This window comes from Lepus europaeus, chromosome 6, assembly GCF_033115175.1.
Source record: "Lepus europaeus isolate LE1 chromosome 6, mLepTim1.pri, whole genome shotgun sequence".
Classification (NCBI taxonomy): Eukaryota; Metazoa; Chordata; class Mammalia; order Lagomorpha; family Leporidae; genus Lepus; species Lepus europaeus.
In genome coordinates this window covers 129,451,962-129,467,052 of record NC_084832.1, presented here as the reverse complement: position 1 = coordinate 129,467,052, position 15,091 = coordinate 129,451,962, and the positions used below count along the sequence as shown (strand labels likewise).

The window sequence follows — 15,091 nt, the reverse complement described above, 5'->3', positions numbered from 1 at the left end:
GCTTTCCCGGGAACCCGCCCCTCGGAGGCGTCCAACGGGCAACTTCCGGACATGCGCGGTGCGTCGTTCTGAGGCGCGCCATTCCCTAACGGTGCGTGGGCCAGGCCGCGCGGCTTCGGTAGGACAGCTGGGCCCGCCCGGGGCGGGTGACGTGGGCGAGGGTGGCACCCGGCTCGGGTGGGAGTGGCTGGTGCGGACACTCCGTGCCCGTTCGGGAAGGGGAGGGAGACTCCCGGGCCGGGTCCGCCCGGCTCGGCGGCGTCTTCTCAGCTCAGTGCGGTCGTAAAAAGCCGGGGAGCAACTGCGCGTGGGCAGAGCGCGAGGCGAGACGGCGTGCGCGAGTGCGACGCTGTTTTTCGGGAGCTGCACCGGTGTTGAAGGCCCTGCTGCTTTTTCACGGGGTCCTCCTGCGGGGGCGCGCGGTGCACGGGGGTCCCGACGCACTGTGCGCCTGTTGGCTAGGGGCCCGTGGTGATGGCGGCCGAGACGGGGGTTCCAGGAGCTCGCTCCCCGCGTCGGCGGCCCCGGCCCTGCCTGTTAGCCGTGAGCGCAGAAGTGCAGCTAGCTGGAAGGTGGGGTGCAGGCTGCGGGCCCCCACACAGAACGGGGTGTCGCTGCGGGGAGAGCCGCGCGCACGAGACTTGCTGCGCTGCTGAGGGCCCAGCCGGACCTTCCCGGCGCCCTCTGCAGTCGAGAGCCTCCACCCCCAAGGTCTGGGTGCCCTTAGCCCACCCTGGAGCCTGGGCGAGGGGCGGGGGCCACCTGAGTGCGCGCGCAGCTGCACGTGGCCTGCGAGGCTTCCCGCACGCCGTGGCGGGATCCGCCTCGGGGCCACGCTCCGCGGGATTTTCTGCCACCTGCCTGGCCATCGCCCTCCTCTTGCTGGCGGCAGAGCCGTGGTGGGTCAGGGCCGGGCCCGCAGCTGCGCCCGGGAGCCCGCTGCTCTCCGCCTCCTGCTGCAGGTGCCCCCACCTCCAGCGCCGCCCCCCTGGGGCACGCGTGGTCCGCTTCTGCTGCGGCTTAGTTCTCCAGAAATGGGCTACAGCCTGTTCCCGCACTGCTCTCTAACTCGCTTTTCATCTCTTCCCCCCAGCACGGTGCGTTAGGATGTCTCTGCCTCACTCCTTTTACCCGTTTCGAGGACGGTCACAGCCCCCTCTTGAGTTGGCCCTTCTGTTAGTGGACAAAAATGATCCCTCTTTCTTCCTCTTCACTCTTACAGTTATTTTGCACTAATTGTTCCCTGTATTCAACCATCAGTATTAATCGCACCCCTACTGTGTCCTTGGCATTATACATAATCATAAATTATTCGGATCCCTTAAGGGAATTCAGAATTAAGAGTTAAATCATGCTACTCTATTCCTTTCTTGTTCATTGCTTCTCTTTGTGGTAACTGCCTCTGTGTTTCATTTGTAGGGGTTATCGCTTAAGAATGGAAGAGGATGCAGATTATATCCGATCTAGTTCTGTGTATTTCATTAATGATCACATCGGATTTCACGGCACTATAAAAAACTCACCAAAGGACTTTATTGTTACTGAGATTGATGAAAAGGGACAGTTAGTCAGTAAGCCCATTGATGAGCTTACTACTGAAAGCCACATTGCTAAGCCACATAATTTTGCCAAAAAGCCAAAACTGGATCTTAAAAATTCATCTGTTGATGATGGAAATAAAGAAGTTGACACTTCGGCTAGGTGCTCTGATGGTGACCCAGGTGACCAGTGTGATTCAGACCAGGAGGATAGCCTCAGTGGTGCCACTTCTGAGTGTAAAGGAGAAACAGCTGATGCACTAAGCTCGTATTTAGATGAAAAAACAAATGAACTCTTGAGTCAGTTCGCCCTTGAAACTAAAGAGAAGTGGAACGCTGGAACTGAGCAAGTCGGACCACCTTCTGAGTTGTTCTTAGGCATGATTTCTGGCAAAAGGCGCAGGGTTGCTTTACATAGTGCTATTACACAGAAATTTCCTTTTTTACTAACTACAATAAAAACCTGTAAAGTTGTTGTAAGACCAAATCTTAGGTATAAAGAACTCTGTGACTTGGTGTCTGAAGAAGAAGCATCTGGCTTTTTTAAATATTTGGGTGCAAAGAAAGAAAATTCCAGGTTTGCTTTTAAGCCTGATACAAACAAAGAGCGCAGAAGAGCTGTCCACCATTTTGTAAATGAAAGGTTTGGGCGCTTGTTGGAAACCGAGTCTTCTGAATTGGGTTGCTGTGACGGGGATCAGAAATTGGTGTTGACAGTAAGATTTCGTGAAGAAACCCACAGCCACAAGAAGAGTTCTCGGGAGAAAGTTGCACATACAGGTGATTCACTACACCATCATTGCTTTCTTGGATAAGCTTAATTACATTGAAGGTTGTGTGAAGGCTGAAGTAATTTCAAATGAATTGACTAGCCATAAGAGGAATTGGAAGGATCATATGGGTGCACTAGTGGAAAATGAAGCCTCTCAACTTAGGCTAAATGTAAAAATGGTCCTTGTTGATGAAAGAGTGGGGAACACAGACACGGGTTAGCATAGTCACAGAGGTGTAAAGTTGAAGTGGTTATTTTATGTGAAATAAGTTTTGTTGACAGTGAATGCCTATTTCGTATTTTGAAAACTACCTTAATTAACATGAAGTATTTGAAGAGAAGAAGGGTATGTTGGCAGTGCTTGGGAAAGTGACAATAATACCTTGTAGTCTGGTCTCCCCAAGATAGGAAACCTGACAGTCTTCTGAAAGCTGGGTTCAGGCTTTAGCTTACATTATAAGCACTAAAGGGTCTTTGGAAAGCTGGCGTTTCTGAGTACCATTTCCGGTTTCTGATTCAGAAGGATTGAGGTGGGGCTTTCACAGGTATTCAGGCATTGCTTTGTGTACTGATCTGGGGACTGCGTTTTGAGAATCACTGGTTGCGGCGCTGTGGCTCACTTCGTTAATCCTCCGCCTGCACTGCCGGCATCCCATATGGGTGCTGGGTTCTAGTCCCAGTTCCTCCTCTTCCAGTCCAGCTCTCTGCTGTGGCCCAGGAAGGCAGTGGAGGATGGCCCAAGTGCTTGGGCCCCTGCTCCCGCATGGGAGACCAGGAGGAAGCACCTGGCTCCTGGCTTCAGATCGGTGTAGCTGAGGCCATAGTGGCCATTTGGGGGGGTGAACCAACGGAAGGAAGACCTTTCTGTCTCTCTTTCTCACTGTCTAACTCTGCCTGTCAAAAAAAAAAAAGTAATTTGAACCTTAAATTCCATTCTGTATCACTGGTTTAGTAAGGCCTAGCATGGAGGGAACTGATGAATTCATACCATGCAAGTCCAGGTTTAATCGGCCTGTATGTGGTACTGGAAGGATGGGAGGAGCTTCTTTAACTTTTTTTTTTTTTTTTTTACATTTATTGTAAAAAAAAATGTATTTATTTGAAACATGAAATACATGTATTGTATTTATTTGAAAGGCAGAGTGACAGAGAAAAACTTCAATCTGCTAGTTAACACTTCAGTTGGCTGCAGTGGCCAGGTCTGGGCCAAGCCTAAGCCAGGAGCTTGGAACTCCTCTGGGTCTCCCATGTGGGTGTCAAGGGGCCATGGACTTGGGCCATCTTCTGCTGCATTCCAAAGCACTTGAGCAGGGTACTGGATTGGAAGCAGAGCAGCCAGGACTCAAACTGGAGGTTTTATATGGTATGCCTGTGTCTCGAGTGGCAGCTCAACCTGCTGCACCGCTGCACCGGCCCCGGGATGGGAATAGTTTGAGATGGCTGCGTTTCCGAAGTTTGCTTACTAAGTCATTCAGGAGAAGACCAGCAAAACACTGTGCATGGGGCATGTGCCATTTAAGCAGGGTAGTGCTTGTAGGTTTCTGGTGCAAATGAAAAGATTCCTGACTTTGGAGCTGTGTGAATTTATTTTGCATTTACGACTTTAGTTCATTAAAAGGCTTTAAGACTTGATTTTCACAAATGCGAAAATAGGAAAAATAATACTATGGCAAGTTACTTAACAATTAGTAAGCTTTTGTTGTGCTTTAAAAGTAGGGTAATAATGAAACCCAACTGACACTGATGTTCTAAAAGTTGAATGGACTAATTAAAGAATTTTTTTTAGTATATAACAGTTATATTTAGCATCCTTTTCTCTCCTGGCAACTTTTGTCTCATTGTTTGACTTGCCTTTCTTCATGAGAAAGCTGTTGCTACAGGACTTGGCACATTAGGCCTGCAATAAATGTGAGTGGAGAAATATATTAGCATTACATGCAAGGAAAAAATCACTGCTAAGTGAATTGCGCAATTTTAGGAGGTCTTGTTTTATATGTATATTTATACATAAATATATGTATTTTTCAAAGATTTATTTATTTATTTGAAAGGCAGGGTTACAGAGGGAGAGACAGAGAGAAAGATCTTTCATCTGCTGGTTGACTCCAAAATGGCCACAATGACTGGGGCTGGGGCAAGCCAAAACCAGGAGCTACCATGTGGGTACAGGGGCCCAAGCACTTGGGCCATCTTCTATTGCTTTCCCAGGCCATTAACAGGGAGCTGGATTGGAAATAGAGCATATGGGATGGACAGCTAGACCATAACACTGGCCCCAGAATTTCCTTTTTTAAAAAAGAAAAAAAACCCATTTTCATAGACTTGAAATAGGCGCGCAGAAGTGTGTGCAACACGCATACACAGAGGGAGAGGGAGATATCTTTCATCTACTGATTCACTTCCCAAATGCCTGCAACAACCAGAGCTGCCTTAACTCAGAAATCTCTTTTCTTTTTTTTTTTTTTTTTTATTTGACAGGTAGAGTTACAGACAGAGAGAAAGAGAAAGGTCTTCCTTCTGTTGTTTCACTCCCCAAATGGTCGCTACGGCCGGCGCTATGCCGATCCAAAGCCAGTAACCAGGTGCTTCCTCCTGGTCTCCCATGCAGGTGTAGGGGCCCAAGCACTAGGGGCATTCTCCACTGCCCTCCAGGCCACAGCAGAGAGCTGGACTGGAATTAGGGGCAGCCAGGACTAGAACTGGTGCCCATATGGGATGCTGGAGGTGCAGGCGGAGGATTAACCAAGTGAGCCACGGCACCGGCCCCAGAAACCTTGATTTCCATCCAGGTCTGCCACATGGGTGTCTGGAACCCAGGCACTTGAGCCGGCATTTGCTGCCTCCCAGAAATATTAACTGTAAGCTGGATTGGTAGTGGAGTGGCCAGGACTCAAACCAGGCACTCTGATAAGGGTCGTGGGGTTTCAAGCAGCAGCCTACCCTGTTGCACCACAATTCCCACCCCTCCTTCCTTTTTACAGCTGAATAACATCCCATTGTATTTGTTTATCACTCATCTGTGGTGGACATGAGTCGCTTTCACCTTTTTGGGAATTATGCTGCTGTGAACAGAGCATACAAATATCTATGCAAGTCCGTATGTTCTTGGGGGTATACACCGAGATGTATAATTGCTGGGTCCCATGGTTACTCTGTTCTAATTTTTTTTTTTTTTTGGTAGAAGTTGTAATACCATTTTCCTAGAGTTCTTTTTGAAGAGGAGTTTTATTAAAGAATTGAAGCAATCCATGACATTATTATTTTAGATATTGCATTCCTAGCACTAGAAGTTTCCTTTGGCTCTTTCTTCAGTTTCCCAGTTTCATTTATTACATTCATGCTTGCTTTTACTCTTTAAGATTATTTTTGTAGGTCTTTAAAAACATTTGCATGCTGATTCCATCTGTCATTTCTGAGTCTGTGTTGACTGACATCTATGTGTGCTCTTAGTCACATTTTCCTGATTCTAAGCGTGCCTAGTAATCTTTTTATTGGAGGACAGAGAGTGTGCATGTTGCCTTGTTGAGTGTGTCTGGATTTTTTGGTATTCTTTTAAAGAATGTTGAACTTTGCTCTTGTGGGGCCATTTGAGGCTTCATTCTAAGTTTTATTAAGGGAAGTTTGGAATAGGCTTTACTCTGTGGTGGTTATGTATAGCTCCACTACAGTAGCAATATCCTGTGGTCTCTGCTGAACATCTTGCTGTTGAATTAGATCTCTCTTCTCTGGCTATAACCTCTTGAATTTACAAGTGCCTTGTATTTTGTCTAGCCTACATGAATTTTGTAGCTAGCATCCAGATGGCTCTCAAAGATTCTTGGCTCATGGTGGTCATGTCCTTCTGAGGTCCTTACCACATTGAATCCGGGCCAGCCTGTTTACCAATAGAATACAGCAGAAGTGACATGAGTCACAACATATTACTCAGAAGGAAGCCAGCCTCCAGCCTTGAATACACCCCAGAAGTCCTGTCAAGAGAAACCAGGGCCTCCCACCAACAGCCTGTACCAGCTGACCACGATTTGGATGGGCTACCCTGGAAGCAGATCTCCCAGCTTGTCCAGCTGTAACTTGGCAGTGGACCTTGACATACATGCCTTCTCCCCAGCGCCTGGTTCATAGGAGTTACGGGGTAGCAGTCAGTCTGCTTGGACTGCCAGGCCGTCTGGTTAGGCTGAGTGTCTGTGGGTCCCTCGGGCTTTAGTGGAATCTCTCTCTGTGCAGACTGGAAGCTCTGACAGGGAGGTTTGCTCTAAGACTTACTCTTACCTCTCCCCACTGTAACATCCTGTTCAGTGTATGAGCCTGTGTTTTGTTTTGTTTTTAGGATTTTATTTGTTTATTTGAGAGGTAGAGTTATAGAGAGAAGGAAAGACAGAGAGAGAAGGCTTTTAATCTGCTGGTTCACTCTTTCCAAATGGTTGCAATGGCTGGAGCTGAGCTGATCTAAAGTCAGAAGCCAGGAGCTTCTGGGTCTCCCACACGGTGCGGGGGCCCAAGCACTTGGGCCATCTTCTGCTGCTTCCCCAGGCCATAGCAGAGAGCTGGGTCGAAAGAGGAGCAGCCAGGACACAAACTGGCGCTGCAGGCAGAAGCTTAGCCCACTGCTCCATGGGGCAGCCTAGGCCTGCAGCTTCGACCGCATCTCCAAGCTGGTTGCAGTTCTCCACTCAGCAGAGAGGCAGAGGCCACCTTAGTGTTAGCAGAGACGGGTGCTGTGGGTTCTTGTGTTTGTGCAAGAATGAATTCAGACTGAGAGAGAACAGTGGTAAGAAAGGTAGCAGGGTTTATTTGGCATAGTAAAGGGGCTTCCCTTAGAGCGTCTGTGAAGATTTTATTGCCCCATGTTATCAGGTCAGGTAACCCCTTTGGTCCTGAGGGGAGAGAATTCTCCTGGGAGCTTTCCTTGGGGGAAGAGCTGGGACCACCTGGCAGGTTCTCAGAGTCTGGGCAGGACTGTCAAATGCAGATGCTGGCCTTCTGTGGATGTCAGTTTCCTCAGGCCCTTCTCAATCACTTAGGCTAATTTCTAACTTCCTGCCTCACAGTTCTATGTATGACCTCATTTAAAATTTTTTTTTTTTTTTTTAAGATTTATTTATTTGAAAGAGTTACACAGAGAGAGGAAAGGCAGAGAGATCTTCCATCCACTGGTTCACTCCCCAGTTGGCTGCAGTGGCCAAAAGTGTACCGATCTGAAGCCACGAGCTTCTTCTGGGTCCCCAACTTGGGTTCAGGGGCCCAAGGACTTTGGCCATCTTCTACCGCTTTCCCAGGCCATAGCAGGATTGGAAGTAGAGCAGCCATAACTCGAACTGGTGCCCATATGGGATGCTAGCACTGCAGGCGGAAGCCTTCTACGCCACAGCACCGGCCCCATTTAATCTTATTTACTTCTGGGGCCGGTGCTGTGGCATAGCAGGTGAAACTGCCACCTGCGGTACTGGCATCCCATATGGTCGCCAGTTCAAGACATGGCTGATCCACTTCCGATCCAACTCTCTGCTCTGGCCTGGGAAAGCTGCAGAAAATGGGCCAAGCTCTTAGGCCCCTGCACCCACTTGGGAGGCCCAGAAACTCCTGGTCCTGGCTTCAGATCAGCCCAGCTCCAGGCATTGCCACCATTTGGGGAATGAACCACCTGATGGAAGACCTTTCTCTATCTCTCTCTTTCTCTTCCTTCCTTGTCCCTCTTTGTAACTCTCTGAAATAAATAAATCTTAAAATCTTTATTACTTCCACAGAGGGCGTTTTTGCACATTAGCCACACTGGGATTCAGGGGAGGACACAGTCATTCCTAACAGAGTAAGTAGTCATTGTTGCTTCAGTCACTAATCTCTGATGAAGATCTTGGTGCCGGAAAGTGAGTTGCCTGAAGCTGTGGCAGCAGTGTCTTTGGGACCTGTCTGTGGGCAGAACTTTAAGAGCCACTCAGGAGAGCTGCGAGAGTTGAAAGGGATGTGGGGCTAATGTTAGAGCCTGGGAGAAAGGCATCCTTATCATGCAAGGAAAGATAGCACAGCAGTCTGCAGCCAGATGAAGGGGAGAAAACACATCTATTGAGGGATGCTCCACCTGCAGAGATGTCCAGGCTACCTGGCTTTTTACTGCTTGTACTAGAAATTTAAAAGAAAAACTGATATGAAGCAGCCAGGCTCCCCAGATGTGGAAACAGATCACCCGAGATGAGATCAGGACAGGAGATCTAGGATGCAGTTGTTGAATGCTCTGTTAGAATCTCGCACCTGTAGCAGTGCCTGGGAGAATGGTTCAGACGGAAGGCCCTCCGAGGACCATCGTGGGGTCCCTGACTTAGACTCCAGTTCTTGAAGCTTTGTGAATGTTTTCCTTCCGCAGCCTCAGCCCAAAGTAGAAATGGTCTTTTCTTAACAAAAGCTCAGTGTGCTTTGTTTAATGGAATGGGCTCTAAGGAGGCCCACCTAGGGTTTTCAAGGGTCAGCAAGATTTTAAAGGACAGCTTTAACTGAGAAGACTGCTCTGCCATAAACACACTATCTTACAAAGAAAGGAAAGTCCCCTCCTCCCAGTGGAAATAAGACCCCAAGGCAAGGCCCAAGAGCCCCCACCAATCATTCTCAGGTACTGGGGGGACTGAGTTGCAATCTAGAAGCTACCAGCCTGCCCCTGGCTACATCATGCCAGATCACTGCTGTGCAGATGTGACTTCCCGCTGTTCCCAGTTTTCCCTCAGCCTGGGTAAGAAGCCTGAAGTGACTGGCCCTTGTGTGTCCCACACACTTGGACATGTGTGAAAAGCAGACTTGTTTCTTTTTCACCATCCTTCAGCATCTTCATACCAAGAGGAATTGTATCTGAGGATCTGAATTCAAGATGAAGTACTCCAGGAGTGTCATTGAAATCTTGGATTGTTTTCAGTGAGGCTCTAGAACTTGAGTTACTGCCCTGTCGGGATGAGTTGCCAGGAGCCTTGGACGGAGGCAGTGTATTTTAAGTGAGGATAGGACCAGAGTGTGAGAGCCAGGCTGTGGACTGGTTTCTTCGCATGCAGGGTGGCCCCAGTGACCCTATCCTGATGCTCACTCATGCTGGCCTGAGTGACTAGGAGACTAGGACTCGAGATGGCATGTGAGGTGAAGCCTCAGGTTACTTTGCATCCTCCTGGGACTGCTCCCTTTGGGGAAAGCCCACTGCAGAGGAGCTGAGGCCTTGTACCCCAGTCTACTGCAGACTCAGCCTCACAGTGAGCCCCTTGGGGAGTGGCTCTCCAGATCCTGTCAGCCTCTGGAATAGCTGCGGCTTCAGCCGGCTTTGCCTGGAACCTCCAAGAAAGCCTGAGCTGGGGCCGCCCAGCCAAGGTGCTCTTGAATTCTGGCCTCAAACCTGGAGTGATAAATGGCTATTGTGAGCCCCCATGCTTGAGGTCACCTGTGACCTGACGGGAGATGAGTGATACAGAATACCTAACCCTAGACACAGCCACAACTGGCAGGAACACCTGTGCAGGTTTCTGGACCTCCTCCCCTGCATGACTTGCTCTTAGCAGATGCTCTGCCTGTGAATTCCAGCCCACTCACCTGACCTTCACCTGCACTCCCCTACTCCTGCAGCACTGTGTGCCCTACCTGGGTTTTGCTGCCCTGGGCTGCACCAGGATGTTTTAGGGTTCACCTCGTTTGTTTTCCTTTTCTTTTGGATCACGGTTCTGAGGTTCAGGCCTGTTCCCGGGTGTCTGAGAACAGCTGGTTCCATTGTTGAACTCCAATTTCCTGTATATTGACAGTGGGATGTTGTCTGGTTCCAATTATTACAACATGGCTTGAAGTAGAAGTCTCTGAAATTCAATTTTTAAATTTGGGATAGTTGATTTTCTTTTGAATGTTTTCGATTTTTCCAAGTAATTAGGGAAGTGTTATAAACATTAAATAAACTCATAAATTAGTCATCTGTAAGTTTTTATAAATGTTCCCATATTGCTAACAACAATCAATGTGAAAAGATAAGTATAAATCAGTTGAATGTTTGTAACTGGAACAAGTCTCATTCTCTTTAAACGTTCAAGAACATGACCTTCTACGTCAATGCAAATTAATTAATGCAGCAGTGTCATGGATCTGATTCTCTTGAAATGTTTCTATTCTGAATTGTGCATTTTTGTGGGTAACAAGAAATACTTACGTACTCAGGCTAATCAGCTGCAGGCTGATATTGCAAACAAGTCTGGGATTGATTCTCTGTGTGCCGTATGTCCACAGTGTCATGCCCAAGGTTATCTGGGACATATTTGAAACACTGAGAGCTAGTTATTAACGTTAGCAGTGAGGAGACCTCTGTATGTGAATATGGTGTAGTGTTCACATACTGCGTTACTGTCCTGGAACTCCCAGTCAGTGGGATGAGTGAGCAGGGAGCTGAGGTGGCCTGGGTGCTGTTGGGTGTGGCGGTGCAGACTTTGATGACTTGTGGAGGTGTGTAGGTAAGTAATCAGCACCTGTCTGGGTCACCCATTTGTTCATTACTTCAATAGATATATGACTATTTGTTCAGATGTTCTAGAGTTAGAGGGAATAATGGTCAATAAAACAAGCATAATCCAAGCATTTGGCCTTGCAGTCTGAAAATAATTTCAGGGCAAACTGCTGCTATTGTGGGTTCTTGAACAATGAAGAGAAGTATGATGAGTAATGGAACACATGCATTATTGGGACCAGCTGTTCAGAAATGCAAATCTGCTGACTGTTCTGGTTATCTCTGCTGCAGTATTGTGGAATATATGAGTGGAACTGGCACTGGGGAGACCAAAAATGCCAATTTGGGCTGGAAATAAATGTCAGATTAAGGAACCAGAATTTTAATCTTTTTTGGAAAAAAAAAAGTATTTGTGTATTGAAAGGTTGTGTGGAAGGGAGAGAGAAATATTGCATCAGTTGATGCCTTCCCCAAGTGCCTGCAACAGCCAGGACTGGCTCAGGCTGAAGCTTGGAGCCAGGAACTCTATCCAGATCTCCCAAATGAGTGGCAGGGACCCTAACTACTATGGCTATCATCTGCGGCCTTCCCAGGAGCATTAGCAGGAAGCTGGATTGGAAGCAGAGTAGCCAGGACCCAAATTGGCACTCTGATACAGAATGTGGGCATCTCCACTGTATCTAAACACCACCCTTGTGTGCCTTGAATGAGTCAATTAGCATTTTTTAAATAATAGCTGAGCTCTATAATGTTTATTTTGAATTTTGACTTAAAATATATTCTTTGTGTAAATTAGTTTTGTGTCATTATACTGATCTGTTAGTCTGCTAAGAATGTGAGTGATACGTGGTAACTGTAACCAATGATTAATTTTGTTTCAGCTTTTACCCTACGAAAGGAAAATGTGGACATGTTTGAAGCAATTGATCATTTAGCTGCCAAACTTGGTGTGATTCCTCCGGATTTTAGTTACACAGGCCTTAAAGACAAGAAAGCCATAACCTACCAAGCCATGGTTGTTAGAAAAGTGACTCCTGAGAGGTAATATGGTGCTGCCTTGGAAGAGAACTTCATTCCATGCTGTACCACATAAGTAAATATGAAATTAGAAACAGAAGAATATTTGGAATATGTTAGGCTCACTGATCACAGATTTAATATTACTAATATTAAATAAGTTAAATATATTAAATAAGTTACATCTTTTTTTTTTTTTTTTTTTTTTAAGCTTTATTTTATTTGAAAGGCAAAGTTACAAAGAGAGGCGGAGACACAGAGGTTCTGTCACTGGCTTACCCTCCAGATAGTCACAATGGACAGAACTCAGCCATGCTGAAGCCAGAAGGCAAGAGCTTCATCCAGGCATCCCATGTTAGAGCAGGGACCAAAGCACTTGGGCCAACTTCTGTTGCTCTCCCAGGGTATTAGTGAGAAGCTGGATCCAATGTGGAGCAGCCAGGGCATTGCAGGTGTTGGCTTAACTCCCTATGCCACAGTGCCAGCCCCAATCTTAAATGTAAATCTAAAAAGGAAGTTTAAGGGTCGAAATTTTGAGAAGTGACATATTTTAAATTGTATTGTTTCTAAACATCCCGTACTGTATTTAAGTATGCAGTTTATGTTAAGAAAAAATAGGAATAGTTTTTTTCTTTCTTTTTTTTTTTTTTTTTTTTTTTGACAGGCAGAGTGGACAGTGAGAGAGAGAGACAGAGAGAAAGGTCTTCCTTTTGCCGTTGGTTCACCCTCCAATGGCCGCCGCGGTAGCGCACTGCGGCCGGCGCACCGCGCTGATCCGATGGCAGGAGCCAGGTGCTTATCCTGGTCTCCCATGGGGTGCAGGGCCCAAGCACTTGGGCCATCCTCCACTGCACTCCCTGGCCACAGCAGAGAGCTGGCCTGGAAGAGGGGCAACCGGGACAGGATCGGTGCCCCGACCGGGACCAGAACCCGGTGTGCCGGCGCCGCAAGGCGGAGGATTAGCCTGTTGAGCCACGGCGCCGGCCAGGAATAGTTTTTTTCTTAATTGCTGTGAGACTTCTGTGCCTTTATCATGGCTCCATATATTTAAAGCAAATCCTTGTTGGGAGTGGGCATTTAGTTAAGATGCCCACGTCCTACATTGAAGCAGTTGGCTGTGGTTCTATATCCAGCTTCCTGCCAGTACAGACGTTGTGAGGCAGTGAGGTGGCTCACTTAGAGTTCGTTCCCCACCACATGAGAGACCTAGATTGAATTCCTGGTTCTTGACTCCAGCCCCCTGACCATTATTGGTGTTTGGGAAGTTAACTAGTGAATGGGAGCATTGTGTCTCTCCCTGCTGTCTTTCAAATGAAAAATAGAAATTAAAACAGACAAAAAACCCTTGTTAAATAGAATGTAAACCACTCAAATTTAGCCTCTCTCTAGCTTAATCAAATTTTAAATGCATTTTTAATTGTAAAATAAATGTATATGCATTGTAGATGCTAAAGTATAAAAAAGAAAAGTCAATAATTCGGCTTTTCAGAAATAACTACAATAAACATTTTGATCTATCCATTTCTTTGTCAACTTTTTTTTTTGTTTTTGCCATATACATATATGGCAGAAAGACATTTATTATATATGAAAGTCATACAGTTTATATGTTCCTTTTTAGAATAAAATAATTGGGGCAGGTGTTGTGGAGCTGCAGGTTAAGCAGGTGCGTGGGATGCCTGTGTTCTGTATTGCTGGGGATTGAGTCCCACCTCTGCTTGCTATCCAGCTTTTGCTAATGTGCACCCTAGGAGGCAGCAGATGATGGCTCAAGTACTTGTGTCCTTGCCACTCATGGAAGACACAGATTGGAGTTCTGGGCTGCCGGCTTTGGCTTGGTCCTGCTCTGGTTATTGCGAGCATTTGGGGAAGGAACCAGCTAATGGAAGCGTTTCCTCTTTCTTTTTGTCTGTTTGCCTTTCAAATGAATAAACTTAAAGAATATTTAATATTGCTGTATGAAAGTTTATGTCACAGAGTACTTCAAAGTCATGTCCATCTTGTAGACTGATATACTTTAGCCTTCTAGTTTTCTTGCTATAAATAGAACTTAGTAATAATCTGATACTAAAATTTGTTTCTTGTGGCTATTTCCTAAGGTAAACATCAAAAAGTTGAATCATTGAACCAAAATTCAGCCTCATTTGAGGTAACCCTGGTGTACTGATTGTAAGTCATCAGGTGGTTATGTGTCCATTCTGTGTGGACTGTGGTGAGCGCTGGGGATCTCTTCTAAGAAAGATAGCAGTGTGTGAGGTTTTGCCTTCATGATCAAGGACTGCAGAACAGTCAGAGAGGACATCAGATGTTAGAGGGTGTGTGTGAGACAGAAGCTATTTTTTAACTACCAAAGACATGTTAGTAGCCCTAGGAGAGATGCCTTTGATTTAGCTTATAAATATAGCGTTTTACTTACCTTTTAAGTAGGAGTAGGATTTTATCAGAAATGTAGAGATCTGTAGGGGCACTCAAGGAAAGTCTGCCCAATGGAGCGGATGATTCCTAGAAGAACTGCAGAAAATGTGGGTGTGAAGGGGAGTTTCTGTCAACTCTACACGATCTTAAAAGTTATGCTTTGAAAACTAGAACGTATCCTTCAGCTGCTGGGAAAGGATTGCGGTCTGAGTGAAGAGGTGTTCAGAGCGGGATTTCAGGAATATTGTCAGGTACCAGTGATTTTTGGTAATGTTGCAAATACAGTCTTAGAAGGAAAGGGAAGGAGTAGGAGGTTTGCACGAGCTCCTGTCCTCTGCTGTGAGGCAACATCAGGCTCAGGGGGCACGTGTGGAACCAGAGCATGTGCGATGTACGTCTGAGTTCTTTGGATAAACTGTTAATAACAGCTTATAACATTGAATAAATAGTATACACTTGTTGAAATAACAAATGTACAAATAAAAATAGAAAATAAATTTTCTAGTAGTATTCTGATACAAGAGGTCACCTAGCAACTATCTTTTAAAAGCTTAATATTAAAGAAAATTTTAAATGTAAGATTTAACTGAATCTATATGATATGTCACTTACAGGTTGAAAAGTATTGAAAAAGAAATTGGAAAGAAGGGAATGAATGTGTTTAATGTCCGATCTGTGAATGCAGCTCTGAGACTTGGTCAACAAAAAGGAAATCACTTTGACATTGTCATCAGGAATGTAAGAAATTGGAACGGTGATCCTGTGAACCTGAGAGAGAGGATTTTGGAGGCCATAGAAAACGTGAAGGTAGGAAGAAGGTAAAGTCCCTGTGATGCAGTGCGGGAACATCTTCACAGGCTTGCTCCCCACACAGAGGCCAGAGGGGAGCTTTTCCTTGTG

At 46.2% G+C, this 15,091-nt stretch overlaps 1 protein-coding gene across 5 annotated transcripts in view; it reads left to right on the top strand.

The window, feature by feature from the left end:
• The first annotated feature begins 31 nt into the window (after positions 1 to 31).
• PUS7L (pseudouridine synthase 7 like) overlaps positions 32 to 15,091 on the top strand; it is an 83,730-nt gene continuing 68,670 nt past the window's right edge. For 2 of the 5 annotated variants that reach the window (XR_009866260.1, XR_009866261.1), the window contains exons 1-4: positions 378 to 572; positions 1,420 to 2,318; positions 11,641 to 11,800; positions 14,806 to 14,998. Coding sequence is in view for 3 of the 5 variants with exons in the window: in XM_062195094.1 (XP_062051078.1) it covers positions 475 to 572; positions 1,420 to 2,318; positions 11,641 to 11,800; positions 14,806 to 14,998 (1,350 nt within the window). In the remaining 2 variants the exon portion in view is untranslated. Of the gene's footprint in view, positions 119 to 377; positions 573 to 1,419; positions 2,319 to 11,640; positions 11,801 to 14,805; positions 14,999 to 15,091 lie in introns of those variants that run through there. The other 3 variants (XM_062195097.1, XM_062195095.1, XM_062195094.1) reach the window with 3 other exon arrangements.